The sequence below is a fragment of the Bos indicus x Bos taurus genome, chromosome 4 (genome assembly GCF_003369695.1).
Source record: "Bos indicus x Bos taurus breed Angus x Brahman F1 hybrid chromosome 4, Bos_hybrid_MaternalHap_v2.0, whole genome shotgun sequence".
Classification (NCBI taxonomy): domain Eukaryota; kingdom Metazoa; phylum Chordata; class Mammalia; order Artiodactyla; family Bovidae; genus Bos; species Bos indicus x Bos taurus.
Window position 1 is genome coordinate 627,940 of NC_040079.1, and position 23,796 is coordinate 651,735.

Below are 23,796 nucleotides of genomic sequence, written 5' to 3' on the forward strand. Positions count from 1 at the left end.
CGTCTGCAAGTGAGGGACAGGCAAGTTTCTGTCCTGCCGCTTTAGAGTGTGTAGGCTGTCATGTGTGCCGCATTCCCCCGCCAGCGCCGCTACAGCTGTGGTGAAAACACCTCTTTAGACATTGTGACTGAGAGGGGTTGAGTGTCTGTCCTGAGAGGCCGGCGTTCGCGCTCACAGGACTGTGCCCCCGTGTGAGCACCGGGGCTGCACCGGGTACCGCCCTCCACCTGGAGGCCGGGGGTAACTGCTCAGCGGAGAGGGCGGGCACGTGAGTGCAGGTAGCTGCCACGGGCCTCAGGACGACAGGCCTGGGCCTGTGTCCAGGGGACAGCTCTCATCCCGCCCGGCTGACGGCCGCTTCCTGTTGTGAGCTCTGTTCTGCCGGGCTTGACAGGCATTCTACGAGGTGGGTTAGCGCTGGTCCACACGCTCCTGTGGTCCCTGCGGCCTGGGGCGGGACTGCAGCCGTGGAGGACGCGCCCACCACGCAGGCCCAGTGCATCTGCCTCTCCGCTCTCCAGGGTGGTCCCCCACCACGAGCCTGGCAGCCACGGAGAGAGAGGGGACCATCGGCGCCTGGCCCACCAGGCCCTGCCCTGGACCTCTGCCCTCAGCAAGGGCCCCTCACGCTGCCCAGTGGCTGGTCAGACACATGGGCGTCCAGCCTCCGGAGGAGGGTGGACAGTCATGGGGTGAGGGGGAACGTGCTACACTGAATGCCTCCTGCCGCTGTGTCGGTGCCCCAGCTCTGAATAATGGGAGCGAATGGGCCGGCTGAGCCTCGGGCTGAGCGTAGACGCCTCAGGTCCAGGAGGGAGGCCTTGGAGAGTTCTTGTCCAGCTCCTTCATGAGCTGGGGAGCACTCCTCACAGCCAGCTCAGCTGGTTTACCCAGCGCCTATCCTGCCCCTGGGAAGGCCTGGACTGCCTGCCACCTGTGCAGGCATCATGAGGGCCCGGGGACCTGTGCCCAGCTCTGCTCCGACAGGCCCCAGAACCCATCCTGAGAGTCCCCCAGCCTGTGAACACGGGGCTGGGGGCGCCTGCCTGCTCCCCGCTGGGGTTCAGCTGCTCACAGTTTGGTTCAGGCATGAAGCATCATATACAGAGGCCACACGTGTATACAGCTTCTAGGCTGCTGCTGTTTTGATGTTTATAGGCAAGGAGTAGCTCCTGGAAAAGAAAAATGGCCCAGATGAGTGGAGAACAAGTGAAAGATTTGCCAGTCAACATCAACACCCAAACCTGAAAAACACCAACAAAACCCACAGCCCAAACAGCTGTCTGCCCACCGGCCAGGTCTCCGCGCCCTGGGCGGGCCTGCTCCTGGCTGGCTGCCTCTTGATCGCTGTGGTTCCCCAGTGTCCGCTGTCCGACGTGCCTCAGCCTGGCCTCCTGGTACCTGGTGCATTGGTGGGCTTTGCCGTGCCTTCCCTGGTCTGCAGGACTCTGATGGCCCCGAGTCCAGGCACACCAACGGCTCTCCCCTCCTCCCTGCTGGATCAGGAGCTGCTCCCCAGGCGCTGGGCTGGGGGCAGAGCCACTGCAGGGGTGTCGCCATGGGGGTGCGGCAGAGGGCCCCCGAGGGTGTCAGTGCCCGCCCTCTGCGTCCCTCCCTCCGGCCCTCTGCACCCCCGGCTGGCTGGTCACCAGTGGAATAACGCGCAGACCGCTCTCCTCCCCCAGGTCTGCCCCCTGCACAGGGGAAAGAAGGGCCGCAGGGTGGGGGCGGCTTGAGGGGGGGCGGCCTGAGGAGCCCGGCTGAGGTCTGGACCTGCCTCCACCAGTGAAAGTCCCGTGGCCTTGCTTGCTCCAGGAGCTGTGGTGAGCACACACCCTCTTCCCCGGAAAGGCGTGGGGTTGTGGGGAAGAGCATGTTTGGGACAGAGACAGACTGGGCTTCTGGACACGGGTGATTATTCCTTTTGAGTCCTGGTTTCCTCATCTGTGAAACGGGAACAGCGCAGCGCAGTGTTGTCCTAGGACCGCCAGGTCGCGGCACTCGCCCGACGCGGGGCTGGCTGCTCATCCGACGCGGGGCCGGGTCGCAGCGCTCATCGGACGGCAGCTGGGAACAAGCTATACGGGGTATTGAGAGGGCTGCACAATATCATTCACCCAGGGGAAGGGACAGGCGATGGAGAAATGGAAGACGCATGTGTGAGGAGACGTTCTGGGGAGAACTGCTGCTGGGAAACCGCGACGTACTTGTTATCCGCACGCCCCACATTGCCCTGTGCCAGGCGATGTCACTGCAGTTTTCTTTGGCTGCGATAGAAACCGTTCTTGGCTGAGGAGCGTGATCAGTTCTCAGCTTAACAAAACTGGGTGTGAATATCTTGCTTTCTGAGACTCTTCCTGTTGCCTTGTAGATGATGCATTACCACTGCTCCCATTCTTGTTCTGTGTGAGAGGGAAACTGTTTTCCTTCTGGTGAGATGATTTGCTTTGCATTCATTTTTTTCTTACATTTTTCAGTCATAAAGCCTCTGTGTTATGTCAGTGTGTGTTTATGCCCATCTCGGCACTTTTAGAAGCCCTGGGGGAGGGGAGCGAGCTGTTTTGATTCAGGCTGGGTGAGAAGGCCAGGCCCGGAGGTGACAGGCTGGAGCAGAGGGGCTGGGGTTTGGGGGCTGGGCTTGGGGGCTCCCTTAGCAGGGCCCGCTGGGGTGGGGGCACTGCAGTGGAGAGGACAGGCCAGGGCAGGCGGGAGTGAGTCTCCAGCCAGCAGTGCGATGGGGTCCAGCTCACATGGACTGCTTCCATCACACACAGGACAAAACCCTTCCCAAATGCCTGTGGGAGTGAGGAGTGTGAGAGGCAGGGCGGCCCGCCTGGGAGAACAGGTGGATTGCAGCTCTGACGAGAGCGGGAGAAGGCACTGCAGGACGGTCATGAGACCCCGCTCAGAGCTCAGAGGGGGCGGAGGAATATGTCACACTGAAGCTCAGTGTGTGTCACGTGTGTGTGTGTCTGTTGTTTGTGAGTGTGTCTCCTGCATGCTCACGTGCATGTGCTCTGAAGCCAAGGGAAATCTGTGGATGTCAGGAGTCAGGGGACTGTGCTCACACCGCCTTCATGGACAGGGGGGAGTCAGAGGACTGTGCTCACACCGCCTTCATGGACAAGGGGTGTCAGAGGACTGTGCTTACACTGCCTTCATGGACAGGGGTGGTCAGGGGACTGTGCTCACACTGCCTTCATGGACGGGGGGGTCAGGGGACTGTGCTCACACTGCCTTCAGGGACAGGGGGGGTCAGGGGACTGTGTTCACACCGCCCAACCTTCTGGGACAGGGTGGCGCACGTCCTTACAGTGAGTCAGCCTGGGTTTTCTTCCCAGATTTAACTCTGCTTTCAGAGTGACCCCTGGCCCCGAGGCCATCCTTGCACTTGACCTGAGGCTGCGGCTTCAGCAATGGTGAGTGGGGGTCGGGGGGTATGCGGACCTCGGCCAGGAGTGTGTCTGAAACAAGCTCTGGCAGACAAACCTCTCTTTTTCTCCTGGTGATTTATGGCTTATATTTAAAATGAAGTATGGTCTTTCTTAATTTTAGCACAAGTAGCAACACAAGTAAATTAGCGGTCAAATCAGCGAGTGTCCTGGCTGGGAGAGATGTGCTCTGGCTGTTGAGAACCAAGAAACTTCGAGGTCTCTGCCACGTGTCTTCTCCAGCGCCCGGGATGGACCAAGCCGGGTGAACGCTGAGCAGGTCTTTGTTGCGGGGCTGGTGATCAGGAGTGAATTGTGCGGCACGTGCTCTTCAGACCCCACCTGGCTGTCAGCAGGCGGCGAGCGGGCTGGGGAGTGAATAACGCATCTCCTGCTGCCTGTCCTGGCAGCATCGCCGCCACTCGCACGTGACTCGCTCAGTTCTCACCGTGAGCGAGCCTCTGGCCCCAGCGGGCGCCTGCCCTCGCCCCTGCACCCTGCCTTCCTTGAGGTCTTCTGTGGGCACAGGAAACGCACTGCCATCCTCCCAGGCAGTAACGGAGAGGGGCCGCCCCGAGGGCCCGGCAGCGGGCACGACGGCCTGAGCCCCGGGAACCTCCAAGGCCCTCGGCAGCGGCTCCTGGTGGTCAGCCGAGGCGTTCTCCCTCTGGTCATTGAGCAGCCTGCGCTGTCGTTCAGTCGTTCAGTCGTGTCCGACTCTGCAACCCCCCGGACTGCAGCACGCCAGGCCTCACTGTCCATCACCAACTCCCAGATTTTGCTCAAATTCATGTCCATTGAGTTGGTGATGCCATCCAACCATTTCATCCCCTGTTTCCCCCTTCTCCTCCTGCCCTCAGTCTTGCCCAGCATGAGGGTCTTTTTCTAATGAGTCAGCTCTTTGCATTAGGTGGCCAGAGGATTGGAGTTTCAGCCTCAACATCAGTCCTTCCAAAGAACATCCAGGACTGATCTCCTTTAGGATGGACTGGTTTGATCTCTTTGCAGTCCAAGGGACTCTTGAGTCTTCTCCAGCACCACAGTTCAAAAGCATCAACTCTTCAGCACTCAGCCTTATAGTCCAGCTCTCACATTCATATATGACTACTGGAAAAAAAATAGCTTTGACTCTATGGACCTTTGTTGGCAAAGTAATGTCTCTGCTTTTTAATATGCTCTCTTCCCTGGTGGCTCAAAGGTTAAAGGGTCTGCCTGCAATGCAGGAGACCTGGGTTCAATCCCTGGGTTGGGAAGATCCCCTGGAGAAGGAAATGGCAACCCACTCCAGTATTCTTGCCTGGAGAATCCCATGGACAGAGGAGCCTTGTGGGCTACAGTGCCCAGAGTCGCAAAGAGTCGGACACGACTGAGCGAGTTCACTCACTAGGTTGGTCATAGCCTTCCTTCCAAGTAGCAAGCGTCTTTTAATTTCATGGCAGCAGTCACCATCCACCGTGATTTTGGAGCCGAAGAAAAGAAAATCTGTCACTGTTTTGACTTTTCCCCCATCTATTTACCATGAAATGATGGGACTGGATGCCATGATCTTAGTTTTTTGAATGTTGAGTTTTAAGTTAGCTTTCTCACTCTCCTTTTTCGCGCTCTTCAAGGGCTCTTTAGTTCCTCTTCACTTTCTGCCTTTAGTGTGGTATCATCTGCATATCTGAGATTGTTGATATTGCTCCTGGCAATCTTGATTACAGCTTGTGATTCATCCAGCACAGGGTTTTGCATGATGTTCTCTGCATATAAGTTAAATAAAGCAGGGTGACAATATACAGCCTTGTCTTGCTGTGCTAAGTCACTTCAGTCCAACTCTTTGCGACACTTTGAGCGTAGCCCGCCAGGCTCCTCTGTCCATGGGACTCTCAAGGCAAGAATACTGGAGTGGGTTGCTGTGCCCTCCTCCAGAGGATCTTCCTGACCCAGTGATCAAACCCATGTCTCCTGTGGCTTCCACATTGTAGGCAGATTCTTTACTGCTGAGCCACTGGAGAAGCCCACAGCCTCATCATATTCCTTTGCCAGTTATGAACCAGTCCGTTGTTCCATGTCTGGTTCTAGCTGTTGCTTCTTGACCTGTATACAGGTTTCTCAGGAGGCAGGTGAGGTGGTCTGGTATTTGCATCTTTTTAAAAATTTTCCACTGTTTGTGGTGATCCGCATAGTCAAAGGATTTAGCATATCAGTGAAGCAGAAGTAGATGTTTTGTTGGAATTCCCTTGATTTTTATATGATCCAATGGATGTTGGCAATTTGGTCTCTGGTTGCTCTGCCTTTTCTAAATCCAACTTGAACATCTGGAAGTTCACGGTTCATGTACTGTTAAAGCCTTGCTTGAGAATTTTCAGCATTACTTTGCTAGCATGTGAGATGAGTGCAATTGTGCAGTAGTTTGAACACTCTTTGACATTGTCTTTCTTTGGGATTGGAATAAAAACTGACCTTTTCCAGTCCTGTGGCCACTGCCGAGTTTTTCAAATTTGTTGGCATATTGAGTGCAGCACTTTCACAGCATCATCTTTTAGGATTTGAAAAGGCTCAACTGGAATTCCATCACCTTCACTAGCTTTGTTTGTAGTGATGATTCCTAAGGCCCACTTGACTTCACACTCCAGGATGTCTGGCTCTAGGTGAGTGATCACAGAGTCATGATTATCTAGGTCATTGGGACCTTTTTTATATCGTTCTCCTGTGTATTTTTGCCACGTCTTCTTAATATCTTCTACGTCTGTTAATTCCTTGCCATTTCTGTCCTTTATTGAGCCCATCTTTGCATGAAATATTCCCTTGGTATCTCTAATTTTCTTGAAAAGATCTCTAATCTTTCCCATTCTAATATTTTCTATTTCTTTGCATTGTTCACTTGAGAAGACTTTCTTATGTCTCCTTGATATTCTCTGGAACTCTGCATTCAGTTGAGTGTATCTTTCCTTTTCTCCTTTGCCTTTTGCTTCTCTTCTTTTCTCAGCTATTTGTAAGCCCTCCTCAGACCACCACTTTGCCTTCTTGCGTCTTTTTCCCTTTGTAATGGTTTTGGTTGCTGCTTCCTGCAGTGTGTTATGAACCTCTGCCCATACTTCCTCAGGCACCTGGTCTACCAGATCTCACCCCCAAGTCTCTGTGTCACCTCCACTGTATAATCAGGGATTTGATTCAGGTCACGCCAGGATGGCCTAGTGCTTTTCCCTACTTTTTCGATTTGAGTCTGAATTTTGCACTAAGGAGCTGATTATCTGAACCACAGTCAGCTCCCAGTCTTGTTATTACTGACCGGATAGAGCTTCTACATCTTGGGCTGCAAAGAATATAATCAATCTGATTTCGGTGTTGACCATCTGGTGATGTCCATGTGTAGAGTCGTCTCTTGTGTTGTTGGAAGAGGGTGTTTGCTATGACTAGTGCATTCTCCTTGCAAAGCCTTTGCCCTGCTTTATTTTGTATTCCAAGGCCAAACGTGTCTGTTATTCCAGGTATCTCTTGACTTCCTACTTTTGCCTTCCAGTCCCCTATGATGAAAAGGACATCTTTTTTGTTAGTTTTAGAAAATGTTGTAAGTCTTCATAAAACCAGTCCACTTCAGCTTCTTTGACATCAGTGATTGCGGCATAGACGTGGATTGCCATGATCTGAATGCTTTGCCTTGGAAACAAACAGAGATCATTCTGTTGTTTTTGAGATTACACCCAAATACTGTGTTTTGGACTCTTCTGTTGACTGTGCGGACCACTCCATTTCTTCTAAGGGATTCTTGCCCACAGTAGTAGATACAATTGTTATCTGAATTAAAATCGCCCATTTCCATTGATTTTAGTTCACTGATTCCTAAGATGTCCATGTTCACTCTTGTCATCTGCTGGACCGTGTCCGATTTAAATGACTCATGACCCTAACATTCCAGGTTCCTGTGCAATATTGTTCTTTATAGCATTGGGCTTTAACCACCAGCCAACTGAGCATCGTTTCTGCTTTGCGCCAGCCTCTTCATTCTTTCTAGAGCTATTTCTCTGCTCTCCCCACCAGCATTTTGCACACCTATTGACCTGAGGGGCTCACTTCTGGTGTCCTATCTTCTTGCCTTTTCATACTGTTCATGGGGTTCTGGAGGCAAGAACACTGGAGTGGTTTGCCATCCCCTCCTCCAGAGGACTGTGTTTTATCAGAAACTCTCCACCATGGCCCGTGTGTCCTGGGCGTCCCTACACAGCATGGCCACAACTTCATTGAGCTGCGCAAGGCCGTGATCCACGTGATCATTTTGGTTAGCTCTCTGACTGTGGCTTTCATTCTGGAGCCTGTGGGATTATAGTTCTTGCTTCTTCTGTCTGCCCTCTGATGGATGAGGATTAATAGCTTATGCACGTTCCCTGATGGGACGGTCTGGCTGTGGGGAAAACTCGATCTTGTTCTGGTTGGCAGGGCCGTGCTCAGTAAATCTTTATTCCACGTGTCTGCTGATTGGTGGGGCTATCCCTGTTAGTTGTTTGGCTCGAGGCAACCCAGTCCTGGAGTCCACAGCTCTGTGGTAGGGCTCAGTGGCAGCCTCCTAAAGGACTTATGTCAACACGCACCTCCCAGGACTGATGCCGCCAGTGCCCGTGACCTGTGGCAGGCACCATTGACCCGTGCCTGCGCAGGGACCCGCACACTCGCAGGCGGGCCTGGCTCAGCCCCTTGCGGGGTCAGTGCTCCTCTCCCCTGGGTCCTGGTGTGCATTTGGTTTCGTTTGTACCCCCTCTGTTTCTCCCAGTCCTGTGCAAGTTCTGTAATCAAATGCCACTGTCCCTCCAAGTCAGATTCCCGGGGATCCCCAGTCCCTTGGCTGGATCCCCAGCTTGAGAAGTCTGCTGTGGGGTGTAGAGCATTTGCAACAGTTTGAGAACTTCCTTGATATTACTGTTCTTCAGTTTGTGGGTCACCCACACGCGGGTATGGGATTTGACTTTTAACGTGATTGTGCCCCTCCTACCGTCTCTTTGAGGCTCCTCTGGTGTCCTTGGACGTGGGGTGGAGGTCAGCTACCCTGGCCTGATTTCACTGCTCACAGTGCCAAGACCAGAGGAGCTGGGGGACCTCCTCAAGGTCGCTACTTTGGGGGAAAGCAGAGCAGAGTCAGTCTCCCTAGGCTTCCCCATGCCTGGCTGTCTCTGGGCGGGTGGGGGTGTTCGCTGGCTTCCCCCCAGGTGTTATCCTCTCCTCCGCTTGGCTGGGCTCTGCAGGGAGAGCAGAGTGAGCAGGGAGCGGAGCTCTGAGAAGAGGGAGCAGGGCATGGGGGTCTGTGCACGGATGAGGGAGGCGGTGAAGGCGTGTGCTGAGACTGGACTGAGAAGGAATGCTGTTCTCACGAGGTTTGTTACTTCAGGAGGATGGAGCTCTGCTTGGAGCTGGGGCCCCGGGCAGCATCCGGCTCACGGCGCGTCTGTGCCTGGGGTCTCCCTCCGAGGGCTTCTCCTCTGGGGCAAAGGGGCTGTAAGAGCGGGTGTGTAAAGCTGTCACAGGGCGGGGGAGACTCCTTTATTCTTGTGAGTGTGGGCAGTTCCGCCCTCTGTGAGGCTCGTGCCCTTGGTCCTGGCACCGTGCTTGCCTCCTCTGCAGAGCTGGGCCTTCCTCAGGCCATGCCTGCCCAGGGGAATGAGCTCTCCAGCTGTGGGATTTCAGAGAGGTTCCCTGTGAGGAGCGCCCCCGGCTGAGTCTCCCGTAACTGGCAGCTCCCTTCCGCTTGTCCTCCTCTGCCGCTCTTCTACTGACTCTCGAGCATCTGCCGTCGGCCGGACACAGGCAGCCACTCGGGCGACGGTGGAGGACAAGAAGCTACATTTCTGTGGGCCCTCACCTCGAGAGTCTCCGGTTCAGGGAGGTTTGCCCTCGGGTTGACATCACAACACAGTGTGGAGAGTCCTGCCATGGACGCCTGCACCGAGGCAGCGGACCGGCCTAGTGAAGGGCGTGTCCCTGGGCGACTGTGGACTTGGGCCTCAGTGGCCGAGCAGGAGTGTCAGCTGGAGACACAGGAGCACAGGCTCGGTGCTCTTAAACGAACGTGTACGTTCCAGAACCGTCTGGCTTCAGTTGCTCCTGAGCACAGGCTCTGTGCTCTTAAACGGACGTGTACGTTCCGGAACCGTCTGGCTTCAGCTGCTCCTGCCACAGCAGGTGTGGCTACGCCGGGGGCACCCTAAGCGGCGCTCTGAGTGTTGTTCCCGTTATTCACACCCTCCTGACTGGCCTCAGCAGGCCCCGGGGCTGCATTTCAGACGACCCTGGACGCGGGGCAGCAAGTCCCCCTCTGTGCCCTTCCCCTGCCCCGCTTGTGGGTGAGCACTTTCCTCATCTCCTGTCTGGTCTCCTCACGGAGCACACGGGCCTCCGTCCATCTGCCTCTGCCGTCCGTGTGCCCTGGTGACACCTTGGTGCACGCCATGAGCATGAAGAACAGGGGCTTTGACAGAGGCCCAGAGATGCTGCCTGAGTGGTGTTGCGCTCAGAGCATGGTGGGCCTGGCCCCATGGGGAACTTGCCATGCAGGTGCCCCCAACGGGCTCACCACTGCCTCCCAGCAGGAGGGGGACGGCCCTCCTGGTGACAGAGGAACAGGATGACTGATCGTCCTCCCGGGGGGAGCCAGCCCTGCTTCATTCCCTCCCCCCGACCCGAGCCAGGGGCATGTGGCCTGGCTTCCAATGCCCAGCGTCCTCTCAGTGAAGCAGGCCCCCAGCGCCGTGCGGCCCCCTGGACGCCAGGCCCAGTAGGGCCGTGGCCCACGGCGCACTGAGGCTCTGACTCTCTCTCCTCTGTTTTTCCTCCCAGGCTGCCTGTTTGAAGATGGCCTCTGCAGACCTGCTGAGACCTGTGTGAACGGTAAGTGCCAGCCCATGGTGACTCCAAGGCTGGCTTCACTACACGCAGGGGGGTCCTGGGTGGGCTCATGTTTGATTCTTCCGAGCGCGTGCAGACATTGGCCTCGGCACCTCAGGCACTGACGGGGTCAGGCCAGAGCGCCCACCAGGCCCTCTGCACGCAGGGCCCCAGGCGTGCCGTGAGGCCCAGTGTGAGACGGGGTCACCTCTCCCCAGCAGTGAGTGTTTGCAAGGTGGGCTCTGTCCCTGCCTGCCTCCAGCTGCATCCTCCCCGCCTGCGTGGGTGCCCCAGATGCACCCAGCTCTCTGTGCCAACCAGGGGCCTGCGGGCAGAGCCCATGAGTGGGATGTGCCGCTGGGACCCTTTGGTCCAGTGCAGCCTCTGCCCCACCACCTCCAAGCTGGCTTGTCTGCCAGGCCCCCAGGCACGCTGTCAAGGGCCTGAAGGCCAAGACCCAGGGGCAGCTAGGCCAGCGTCCTGGCGAGAAAGTCCCACTCGGAGCCCGTGGACGGGGGGCTGAGACAGCTGTGTGTGCGTCCTCACGGCGAACGTGCCCTGGGGACCACGCCGATGGGCTGGACGGCTCTGTTTTGTGTTCGTTCTTTGTGGGGAGAACTCTGCAGATTGTGGCGAGTACTGACCTGGGCTGGAGGCTGCAGCAGCTGTGTGATGGGAGCCCACCCAGGTCGGGCCGTTGCACACTGGCCGACCTGAGCACCTCCTCACCACAGCTGCACGGGTGGGCCTCTCGCTGGGCCCCAGCACGGCTCCTCCTGCTTACACCTCGTGAAGCTTTTATCTGGAGGCAGCTTTTGAAAAAATAATTTATTAAAAAAAAAGCATCGTCTGCCCTGACTTGGTGAAGTTGGATTCTAAAAGAAACAGGTGTGTGTTTAGTGTGCGTGCAGGCTTGGGTGGATCGGCAGCGTGGAACGCTGCAGCTCAGAGCCTCCCCTGTCCCCAGCGGGCTCCCGCGGGCCCTCCTTCCCCCGAGCCTCCACTTGCCTCCCTGGCGTGGAGGGTGCTGACGTTATGTAACAGAGTAGCTCTGAGTTATGTGGAAACAGAAGGCAATTTAAGTGTAAACAGAAACACGTGGGCCTTGACTTATGGAGACAGCCGGTGTTCGATATTCCTCCGGTCCAGCTGAGGGCCCACTGTGGCCTGACCAAGCGAGGGGACAGCAGCGAGCAGGGATGGAAGGTGCTGGCCCGGCTCGTGACCCCGGGCGAGGCTGCGGGGCTCAGCCTGGCCGGGGGTGTGGGGGGCATTAACGGACATTGAAGTCCCTTTGCATCCCTTCGTTTATTAAAGTGGTTCTGTGTTACTTTTACAATAAGACTCATCTAATAAAGATGTTGCAGCATCTGCTGAACTGACTCTGAGAGGCAGGTCTGGCTCGGGCCTGCCGCCGTGGGCGCCGACTGAGTGGGCACAGCCCCCAGCTGCCGCCCAGAGCAGCCCTGGGGAGCCACGGACCCTGTTCTGGCCGCAGTGGGGAGCTTCTCGGCAGAAACGTGCTGGGTGTCTGAGGTGGGTGGGCAGAAGGACAGACTGCGTTCAGTTAGGGCTGGCACTGTGGGTGGTAACGGGGCGAGAACCTGGGCAGGGAACAGCTCCCCAAGTCCAGTGATGAACTGCAGGAGGCCCGGAGAGGAGGAGCAGAGGCTGGGGCTGGGAAGGGCCTCCAGGACAGCCCCCGGCTCACGGAACGGCGTCTGTCCCACGGCAGCCGCTCACGGGGCTGGCAGGCAGGGCCTCCGAGCTGGGAGGAGCCTGGGTCAGCTCTCAGGGCAGCCCACCTTCTTCTCGAGCTGGCCTTTCTGGGGTCTCGAACACGCGGCCTCTGGTCCTCAGGGCACGGACCCCCAGGCTTGTAAACGACCACTCTCCCTCCCTCCCCCTTCTTCTTTCCTTCTGAAGCTTTCTCGAAAGAAGCAGACCAAATCAGTAACTTTGTCGGAAGCTCTCGGAACACTTTTCTCCATGTTAATGTTTGGTGACCACAGGTGGAGTTTGCCAGCTGCTGCTGTGAGCTGCTGTGAGCTGCTGTGCATCCAGTATGTCTTGGCAAGTTTGATAAACGGGGCTATTCTGTTCTATTGCACTGGAAAGACAGAATAGGAAGGAGCTTTAATTTAACAACCTGGAGACTATGAAAAAGTACGGCCAGTCTGAAAAACAGATTAGGTCAGAGCAATAGAATTGATGTGGTCTGAATCATGGGCCTTGAACCGAGAGCCTGGCGAGGCCTTGTGGTCCCGACACCCCAGGCCGCAGGCGGAGGCTCCGGGCTCAGCGCTGGTGGCTGCTGGCTCTGGGAGGAGCAGCATGTGGAGGGGCTGCTCGGTGTTCCCCACCACCGGCTCTGAAGGCTGACTTTGAAGCTTGATGGGGTTCCCATGGAATGGCTTCACAAAGCCCGCTTTGTGAGAGCCGTTCCCACCTTGTTTCAGGAAGGTCACGCTCCCGTTTTGGCTTCTGCTGTTGAGGTGATAAAAGCAGTGCTGAGAAATGGTCGGCTTCCCTGGATGATAATATCCTGACTGGGCTTCTAGACGCCAAGGAGGTAGAGTTGGTGATGAGTTGTCTGGATGCATCTCAGGCTCACGGCGCTTGGTTAGGGATGCTACGGCTGTGGCCTTCCCAGCGCTGTTCTGTCAGCAGGATACAGAGGCCAGCCGGTGGGTCTGGCCCTCACCAGTGGGCCCTCCTCACGGTCTGCTCCGGCGAGTCCGCCCTGCAGCAGTTCTTCAGGGTTAGGCTGCAGCCTCTGCGAGACGCTGGGGCATATCTGAGGCGACCCTGTGCTGGGAGACAACGCCTGGGGGCCAGCCCCCTCCTCCGCCCACCTCCCTACAAAGCGCTCGCTGACCTTACTGTGGAGACAGCAGATGAGACCAGTCATGTGCCCCCAGGACCAGGGGGAGGTGCAGGGTTTGAATATTCTGAAGTCTGTCAGTTCGGGGCAGCCCCGCTGCTGTCCTGATCCATGCTGCTCACGTCCTCTGAGAGGGGTTTTCCTTGAAAAGTTCCTGAATCATGGGAGAGAAGTTGTGTCCATCTGTCTGCAGTTTGCCCAGATGGAGGGGTGGCATCTGTAACCTGGGGGCGTTTTCAACTGTCCCTCGAGTCCACTTGTTTGCACCAGAGAAGCGACTCCTCTAAGGAAGCACATTCTCGAGCCGTGTCCTCGGCCTTTCAGGCTCATTTCCTCCCTTCCCTGTGTCCTGGGTCCTTGATGGTGCCCTGCTCTTTCTGCAGAGGAGGGGCTTGGGGAAGAGGCTGTGTCCCGGCCCAGGAAAGCATCAGGTGGGCAAGTGCCTGGGGACGTGAGCCCTGAGTAGTGATGCGAGTGCTTTTGCCTCAGCCGCCCGGGCCCAGAGGGAGGGCTCGTCCCCGCCACTGGTCTGCAGACAGCCTGAGCTGACCTGGGGCACTGAGTTGTGGGAATGTTTTCACCGCAGCCAGGCGTTTCCTCACGAGAAAGATCTAGCAGGGAGCGCACGGAAGGGCCTCACCTGTCTCGTCCCGGGAGGGCGTGGGTCCACGGCTCTGCGGGCAGGACCTGGCTCCAGCCACAGCTGCCCAGAGGTGTGTGGCTGGGAGGCTTGTTCCCCTCCCAGATCCCAGTTAATCACAACTCAGGGGAATGAATGGGGATTAATTACTGAGTTAAACGGTGCGAAGCAGAGTTTAATTTGGCATGTTAACAGGAAAAAAATGCCATTTCGAGCCTCACATGAATGACTGGAGATGAGTTGCAATTGATGTGGCTCCATGTGAGCGGCTGCCACACACAGGAACACACACGTGTCCGCACGCGCACGCAGCTGGCGTGCCCGCAGGCGCCCTGGGCTCCGAGGGTCCCTTTGCTGCTGTCCCTCAGGCTCGGCTCCTGCAGGACCGGTCTTCTCACTCCTCGTTACCTGGCTACCCTTGCATCGCAGCTCAGGAGCCAGGAAGCTGCCCCGGGAAGTGCCCTGCTTTCCTCCGTCTCCGCCTCTGGGGTGGCTGTTGGGCCACCTTGCAGGAGGCAAGTTCTCGTTCCCCTCCCCTCAGCGGCTCCGGGCCCTGAATTCCCAGGGAGCCCCTGGGCCGCCTCTTCCTGCTCCTGGGCGGGCGTTTCTGGGGGACTAGAGATGCCCCTGTGTCGGAGGTTGATGACTCGCTTCTTTGCGTCTCATGGGTGGCTCCCAGCATGGCTGGTGTGACCCTCGTGTTCGGATCTGGTGTGTTTTGTCACCACAGTAACCAGTCCTGGAGGGGACCGGGGTGTTTTATTGTTCTGAGTAAACAAGAGAGGACACTCCCCTTGCGTAAAAGTGTAGCTCCAGACCTTGCTGTCTGTGGCCTTCCCTGGGGTCAGGGGCTAAGGAGGCAAGCTCCTGAGGGTCCACTCTGCATAGGGCGGGGGTGAGTGCCCTGATCCCAGACGCTCCAGCAGACTGCCGAGCAGCCTCACCTAGCCTGTGCTGCCACCACTGTGGGACTCGGTCGGCCCCACAGAGTGCATCCGTGTGCTTCGGGTTTTGGGGTGCTGTCCGAGGTCCCTGCTGCGTCCCCTGCTCCCAGGGCACACAGGCGGCTGCAGCAGCCGCTCCCGGCTCTCCATCAGTGCTCGTCCCAGGGGGCAGTTAGACGGTCCCTCTGGGGCCTTCGCCTCCCCAGGCCTCTCGAGGGATTCCTTCCGAGGGACACGCATTCTATCAGGACACGCCCCTGATGGGACACGCCCTCTATCAGGACACGCCTTCTGTCTGGACACGCCCCCTGTTGGGACACACCCTCCAGCCAAGCAGCCCATTCTTTCACAGCGCCCACTGCCCCCCTGCCTACCCATCCCCAACCCGGGAGTCCCCCTCCCCACGGAAGAACGAGGGGAGATGGGAGGTGGCGTTGCCATTTCCCAGTGGAATGCCACCTCTGAGGGGAGCACCCTGTTGGGGTGCGTGTGTGTCTTAAGATGCTTTTGAAATGTTATTTCTTCCTTCTGCACCAGTTTCCAGACTGACTTACCAGTTAGCCCAATTAACTCTTCACGGTCTTTAATTATAAACACAGGAGAGGATAATGAACTGTCTAGCAGATGAAACCTGCTTGCACGTTTTCCATTGTATCCCAACCAGGGCTGTTTAGGGCGTTCTGCGGGGAAAGTTACCTTGAGGCGCCAGTTATGGACAGCGTCTCCTGTGAGGCCCAGGGTCCTGGGTCCGCCCATGATCTCAGCGCGTGACGGCTTCTTGGTGGATGTGCAGTCTTGAGACGCTGTGGCTCCTTCCCTTGGGTCAGGGTTTGCCATGGTGATGTCCAGTGGGCCACACTGCTGGGCTCCATGCAGGCGGGTGAGGGCATGAGAACCACCCCCCCCCCCCATGCCCACCAGGGCTTCCTTTCTGGCCTGAGTCTCTGCTCATCGATCCTCTGGTTTCGGTTTTGGTCTTATAAGTACTAGGTCTTGGTGTCTACTTAAGAGCATCACCGATGTAAAGAAGAGAGCTGTTGGGCAGGTGCGTCGGGGGCCTGGGTGGAGCAAGTTAAGCCAAGTAGACTTTGTCAGGGCCAAGATGCTTCCCTGTTTGAGCTGTTTATTGAAGTGGTACCTGCCTTGCAGTTTTTTTTCTTTTCCTTTCAAATGCTTAAAAATGTGGTTTTTAAGATACTTATGGCAACCTGGTTTTTTCCTGCATTAATATTTAAAATAACATTTTTTCCCCCAGTTTGTCATTGTCAACTGTTAGATGGTTGGATAATCTGAGCTGTCTCTCAAAGCCAAGATTGGAGTTCTAATTAGCTCATTTCAAATGAATCTGGATTTTCTGAGGCTATGACCATGTCTTCCTCGAGAGCCCTGTGTCTGCATTTCTGTGCTTTAGGAAGCGTCCACTGCTCAGAGTGGGCATCCTTTGCTCTCCCAGCCCCTGCCCCATCCAGTTGCCATGGTGATTGTAGCATGTCGCATTGGGTGCAGGACTGCGGTGTGGCCCCGTCTGCAGATGTGCCTTCTCCCCTGCTGAGTACAGATGATGTGGGCACGTGCCCTCTCTGCTCTGCATGACATCAGCCTGCCCCTCTTGGAGCTGTCCCAGGCGTGGGCTTCTGCTTACCCACCCTGCCCACACTCACACCCTGAAGCGGCTCCTTATGGAGACAGTTGCTTGTCGCTCTTGAGGACGGCTGTGGGTTTGCAGCAGGGAGGGTGTTAAAGTTTTAACATATTTTCATGGCTGCTCCTTCTCCGCTTGTAGGACCTTGAGCCTAGAATTGCCGCAATCTTGAGAGAAATGTGCTAAATCCTCCTTCAGTTTTGGTTCGTTTCGCCGGAGGTGTTGGAGGAGCCTGGGAGCTGACACTGGGGCTCTTGATGTTTTTAGCCGTGACCAGAGACTGGGTGAGCAGTGTGCACGGTGTGACCAGAGGCCGGGTGAGCAGTGTGCACGGTGTGACCAGAGGCCGGGTGAGCAGTGTGCACGGTGTGACCAGAGGCCGGGTGAGCAGTGTGCACGGTGTGACCAGAGGCCGGGTGAGCAGTGTGCACGGTGTGACCAGAGGCCGGGTGAGCAGTGTGCACGGTGTGACCAGAGGCCGGGTGAGCAGTGTGCACGGTGTGACCAGAGGCCGGGTGAGCAGTGTGCACGGTGTGACCAGAGGCCGGGTGAGCAGTGTGCACGGTGTGACCAGAGGCCGGGTGAGCAGTGTGCACGGTGTGACCAGAGGCCGGGTGAGCAGTGTGCACGGTGTGACCAGAGGCCGGGTGAGCAGTGTGCACGGTGTGACCAGAGGCCGGGTGAGCAGTGTGCACGGTGTGACCAGAGGCTGGGTGAGCAGTGTGCACGGTGTGACCAGAGGCTGGGTGAGCAGTGTGTACGGTGTGACCAGAGGCTGGAATGTGCCCATAGTCATGCCACTGTGAAAAGCACAAAAGTCTGTATTTTTAAAGCAAAATTTTATACTAAACTTGAGTCCTAGAGATTATATGTTTGTATTTTTAAAAAGCTTTTATTTTTGGTCTATGGGTAACCGTGTGGGGCCTCGTTTCAGTGGTTCGGCCAGTGCTCTGTTGGTCAGTGGTCAGCAGCTAGCTCTGGGCGAGCTGTGTTGACTTGCAGTCAGTTTCTGTGGCCTAAGCTTGGCCACTGGGCTGATTTCCAGCCAGTGCGGCTCCACCCTGGGGCAGCTGGGGAAATGCCGTCAGGAGCCGTGGCCGCCCCCAGGAGCCTCTGCCTGCCTGGGACACTGGATGCACAGGTTTCACAAGGCGGGTCTGCAGAGGGTCAGCTGGCGGCTGGGTAACAGCAGAGGTCTCTGCCGCCCCCGACTCAGGAGTGACCCCACAGTCGAGCCGGGTGGGGCTGTTTTGGAACACGCCCTGAGCCTGGGAGGGAGTCTGAGTGGACCCGCGCCCCACGTCTGTCCTGGACCTGAAACAGCGTCACTGGCATCGGTGTGCTTGTAGGAGGCTTTGTGCTTTTCTGAGTGTTTTACGCACAGACCTCCCTGGACTATCTCAGCATCCCTGAGAGAGTCTTTCCTCCTGAGAGAACTTCGTCCTCATTTAGTGGATGGCAGACCTGACCTCTTGAATTTGGGTGAAGGGGTCAGAATCAAATCTAGAACCAGGGCCGACCCACCGTCCCCCAGCTGAGCTCAGTGTTTGCTTCTCACGACGGCACAGCGGGCGTTGGGGTCAGCATTGTGGGTTTGCCACTTAGGGATCTGCAGATGCTGCTGCGGCAAGGAAATGGCCATCTGTGGTGAGTGGGTGTTGCAGCGAGAATGACCGCGTTGCAAGCACCTTCACAAGGGCCTGGGGCCTGGCTGGAAGCACCAGCCGGGCGAGCTGCCAACTGGTGTCATCTTGTTCCCTGAAGGCAGATTCCGATGACGGAATGAGCTGGGAGCCCCACGCTCACCCAAACCCCAGAGAGATCCTGGGCCGGGGCACGCGTCACCCGGGTCTCGGTTGCTTCCACTCTCATAAATATTAATTAGAGGAAACCTCCTGTGGAAGGGCCTCCCGTTTATTCATTTGGCTTGAAATCGGTTTTGTTAATGGGTTTAAACTTGTTCTCAGAATTGGAAGAAATCGCAGAGACTGGGAGCCAGGTGATACTGTGGGTGCGAGAGACCCTGTGGGCACAGCCTGTGGCCAGCCTGGGGCTTTGTCAGGAGGCCGGCTCCGTGCGGACCTCCCCCGTCCTCTAGGAAACGCTCAGTGGCTCCGTCATCTTCCAGGGAGGAGGCGCTTCCTCAGCTGCCCGCCGTGGGGTCCGACGGGGGCCAGTGTACTTTCCTGTTGTTTCTCCTTTTTGGAAAAAAGCATCAGCTCCGATTTTTGCTTAGAGTAGAACTGATCCCCTGGGAGTACTTGGAGAGAAAGAGGGGGAAGCATGATGGCCTGAAGGCCTCTTGGTGGTGGGGCCGGTCCACACAGACCCCAGGCTCCCCAGATCCGCATCCCCCCCGCCCCACCTGCTGCTCTGGGTCCGTGGAAGTTAGGCCAGCTCAAGGTCAAGTGTCCAGGTTTTTAAACATTGTGATGCGGTGAAGAGATTGGAAGTAGTACAAGATTAATGGATGCATTAAAATAGCGATTACCCAGGCTGTGGTCCAGACGTGGACTGGCTTTATCAAGACTGATGACCAGGGTTTTATGTCCTGGAGCAGCCAGTGCAACAGAACGTGGGCAGTCTGGACACCCCGAGGGTCCAGGCCCCTTCCCACAGTGCTGCCCGGTCTTCAGGGAGTCCCTGGCTGCCCGGGTGGGCTCACCTGGGATGGAGCAGGCCCTTCCCACCCCCGCGCCTTCTCTGCTCACCCAGCAGCAGGCACCCCACACCTTCCTACAGTTCTGTGTGATGTAAAAATCCATGGAGACTCACGCTTAGGGTTAGTGTCTGTACGTGACCCTCTCCCAGTGACGGGGGTCCTGAGCTTCCTCCCCGCCTGGTCATTAGCACCGGCCGTCACCTGGCCCTCCCCGGCCTGTGCCTCCTGCTCTGTTGCTGAGCCCTGTTCTGTTGGGGGTCTTGAGCTTCCTCCTGTAGTGATGGGGGTCCTGAGCTTCCTCCCCTCCTGGTCATTGGCACCAGCTGTCACCTGGCCCTCCCCGGCCCGCGCCTCCTGTTCTGATGCTGAGCCCTGGTCTGTCAGTGCATGGGCCGTTTCCGGTGGTTTTCAGTGTTTGGCTGTGGTAGGAGGGCCCCTGGGAACACCCTGCATGGGCCTTTGGGGGCTTGCTGATGTCCTTCTGGAGGAGGAGGCGGGGCTTGTCTTGGGGTACTTACCTGGGAAGTTCCCTTGAGTCAGGTTACTGGAGATTCTGGTAAGATGCAGAAATGTAAGAAATAAAAGACAGATTATCCCACAGGCCACTAGGAAATCACGCAGTTGGGAAAACCCACCATAGGATTGCGTTTTGGACAGTCTTAGTTCTTCAGCAAAACAGAATAAATTGTATGTTCCCAGCTGTTGGAATAGAACACTGTGACCTTATTCGATTATAACCTGTGTCCAAATGGAATTCTTCCACGTCTACTTTACATTTTCCAGCATCAGACCTTGTTCCGATGGGAGGAAACCCCCCACGCCTTTGCTTACCACTGGCCAGGGCCTCTCCCTCACTTGCCCAGTGGACTGAACAAGTGCTCTGAAGGCAGTCTGATGGCTCGCAGGATGCAGCTGTTCTCATCTGCTTTGGGGAACAGAAACGCGCTCCAGCGTTGCCCAGAGCGCTGAGGGTCCTGGGGACGGGGAGGGTGTCAGTTCATGTGCCCAAGCCCAGGTCGCCAGCCCCACCTCTGGTCTGACCGACTGGCCTCGGGGCCATCAGCCTCCACGTCACGTGTCTCCTTCTGCCCAGTGGCTGGGGTTGGGGGCCCGGGCTGCCGACGGCAGTGACCGCAGGCTGGCCGGCTCTTCCCTGCCACAGACAGAGGTGCGTCAGCAGCTTGCATTTGGTTTCTCTACTCTTTAGAAGGAATCGCAAACAAAACAACTAGACGCAAACTTTGAAAACACTTTTACTTTGTATAGGGGTGCAGCGACTGGGCACATGCGCAGGCAGCACGCGCCAACTGACAGCGTGGTGACAGCTTCAGCTGCACAGCGAAGGGGTCAGCCACAGACACACAGGCGCGCCTCTCCCGGGCCGCGCGCCACTCCCGGGCCCCAGTCTTCACATTTTGCGTCTGTTCACTGTGGATTGATGTTTTTATCTTCTTAATCTGAAGGCTGATGCCATTGATTGTCTGGTGTGTGTGTGCATAAGGACTTAAGCGCACACACGGTTGTCCTGATTTCTGAGGCACAGACAGAATGGACTGAGAGTCAGGACACTCAGGGCCAGTCTAGGCTCTGCCGCCAGCCTTTCCTTGGCTTGCTATTTAAGTGAATTCTTCATGGAAGGAGCTTTCTCCTCCTTGGAAAGAGCCCGTTTCCTTACCTGTAAAATGAGGTTTGACTACGTCATGGTGTGTAGCTCCATCAGGAGTTGCCAACCATGGCTGTGCAGTGAGGCTTTTACACAACTGATGGCCAGGCATTGCCAGGGCTGGGGAGAGGGGATTGGCATCAGCTCTTCCTTTCCTGTTTTAAAACTCCCTGAAGCGGTTCTAGCGCACAGCCATAGCTGAGAAGCACTGGGCCAGATGATTCCTAAGAAACCTTCCAACCCTGAAAATTCCTTGACATCTGCACTGAAATGCCAGCTGTGCTCTGTGCAACACAGCCATGCATGTGGAGGGCAGTTCAGTCTCCTCAGTATTACTTGTACGGTTTGCTCGAAAGAGCATCATTAGCATAGAAGATAGTTCTCTTGTGGACGTGCAAATCAGTGCACACGACGAGTCCGCCATTTAAGAAATTGCAGATTCCAACGCAAGACCGTCTTAGGTAAATAACCCTAGTCCAAGGAGTTGACAGTATTCTACACTTCGTTATTTAGGATATTTGCCCAAAACACAGAAGACTGTAAATAGCTGTAAGTACTATTAACACCTGCACAGTGTTTTATAATTTATGGGAGATTTTGTACACTTTATTTCACTTAGGCCTCAGTTGCACCGTAGACGGGCTGCTTGTCCGGCTCTTTGCTCAGGTAGAGACAGGATAGGGTGCCTGGCAGAGCAGGGATGTAAACAGTTGGCACGACTCAGTGTAACCTGACCCCCAACAACGCCAGACCTGGTGCGGGGCTGCCAGGTCTTTGGCAGTAGAGTTACCTACATTCTGGAGGCCGGTGACTCAAACGTGTGCTGTGGGAAGCGAGGGAGGGAGTGCCGTGCTGAGTGTGTGTCCTTCCTGTCGCTGCACGAAGCACCATCCAACAGAGACCCTCGGGGAGGGCAGGGACCGGGTCAGGGTCTGAAACATCGTCCAACAGAGAGACCCCAGGGGAGAGAGCAGGGCACCTGGGTCAGGGTCTGAAACATTGTCCAACGGAGAGAGCCCGGGGGAGAGGGCAGGGCGCCTGGGTCAGGGTCTGAAAGTAGGGCCCCAAGCGAGCAGCCTCAGTGTGACCTGGGAGCTCTACGCAGGAGCCTCGGGAGGTCAGAGGCCCTCTGCCCAATCCCCCTGGTGCCCACGTGCAGCACCTGTGGGCCAGCCCTCAGCGGGCATCTGCTGGAGACAACATACTCAGGGCCGTGTCTGGTGCATGGGATCTGTCACCAGTCTGGGCTCGCTGTGTGTGTGGCTTCCGGTCTGTCTGCCCCTAGAGCGTGAGCCGCACGGCGGGGCCTTGACTGTCCGGCTCATTGACGTTCCTGGGCATCTACGGCAGTGCCCGTGGCAGAGCTGGTCACGGCAGATGTCAGTTTATTTTGTGTTCATGGGACGTGGCGCTTTAAACTTTCCCTCAGTTAACTTTATCAAAGTGATGCATGTGCATGGTTTAAGCAGTCAGTTACATGAGGTTCTAATAGAGCCAGAACACTCTGCCGGCCTGCCCAGGCCACCCACCCGCGCGCACCGCCTGGCGGTCCAGCCTGGTGACCACTGTGTATTCACGGTGTGCGCTTCCGCCCTGGTCACCGGGGTCGCTGGTCCTCCTCTTGCTCCTGTTGTAACAGAGCAGGACCCTGTGGGGCCTTCCCAGAACAGACTCTGCACCCTCGCCCCAGTCTTCTGTTTGCATTTTGTCTGTAGAAAAGCTTTGAAGAATAAATTTAATCAGAAAAGTCAGAAAATGCAGAAACAAAGAGAAACAGTCAAAATGAAATAATAATGTTGTTCAGTTGCTCAGTCGTATCTGACTTTTTGCAACCCCATAGACTACAGAACGCCAGGCTTCCCTGTCTTTCACTATCTCCCAGAGCTTGCTCAAACTCATGTCCGTTGAGTCGGTGATGCCATCCAACCACTTCATCCTCTGTCGTCCCCTTCTCCTTTTGCCCTCAATCTTTCCCAGCATTAGGGTTTTTTCCAATAAGTCAGCTGTTCCCATCCGTTGGTAAGTATTGGAGTTTCAGCTTCAGCATCAGTCCTTCCAGTGAACACTCAGGACTGATCTCCTTTAGGATGGACTGCTTGGATCTCCTTGCAGTCCAAGGGACTCTCAGGAGTCTTCTCCAACACCGCAGTTCAAAAGCATCCATTTTTTGGTGCTCAGCTTTCTTCACAGTCCAACTCTCACATCCATACATGACCACTGGAAAAACCACAGCCTTGACTAGACGGACCTTTGTTGGCAAAGTGATGTCTGGTTTTTCATAGGCTGTCTAGGTTTGTCATAGCTTTGTCATAGCTTTGATTTCCTTTAGGATTGACTACTTGGTCTCCTTGCAGTCCAAGGGACTCTCAAGAGTTTTTCCTAGCACCACAATTCGAAAGCATCCATTTTTCCATGCTCAGCCTTCCTTATGGTCCAACTCTCACATCCATACAAAACCACTGGAAAAACCACAGCCTTGACTAGACGGACCTTTGTTGGCAAAGTGATGTCTGGTTTTTAATATGTTGTCTAGGTTGGTCATAGCTTTTCTTTCAAGGAGCAAGAGTCCTTTAATTTCCTGGTTGCAGTCACTGTTCGCAATGGTTTTAGAGCCCAAGAAAATAACGTCTGTCACTGTTTCCATTGTTTCCCCATCTATTTGCTATGAAGTGATGGTACCAGGTGCCATGATCTTGGGTTTTTGAATGTTGAATTTTTTGAACACTGAAATAGTAATAGTTTAGCTGCTAAAGAGTCAAGGAGCTTTAGTCTCCGTAAGGACTACAGGTAGTATTCTGAGCCATGTCCTTTGGGCTGATTTGTACATGCCAAAACCCCCACCGGGCAGAAGAAGTTAACTACATGATGAGCAGACTGCAGCCATGATGTAAGCTGGCAGTTTGGAGAACTGGCCTCAAGGAAACAGGAACAAACCAGCCCTGGACCTGGAGACCAACCGTACTTAAAACAAGATGATGCTGGTCAGACGACCACCAATTTCAAGACAACTGTCAGAGCTGCCTATTTCCCAGCTGAGGTGTTGGGGTGGCGAGAGGGTTCTCGGGAGCATGGGGT

The 23,796-nt window shown here is 55.9% G+C and overlaps 1 protein-coding gene across 1 annotated transcript in view; it reads left to right on the forward strand.

Moving 5' to 3' along the window:
* Nucleotides 1–23,796, forward strand: part of PTPRN2 (protein tyrosine phosphatase, receptor type N2) — a 598,332-nt gene that overhangs the window by 61,380 nt on the left and 513,156 nt on the right. The window contains exon 2 of the mRNA XM_027538454.1: nt 10,239–10,289. Within this exon, the coding sequence (XP_027394255.1) occupies nt 10,239–10,289 (51 nt within the window). The remainder of the gene's footprint in view (nt 1–10,238; nt 10,290–23,796) is intronic.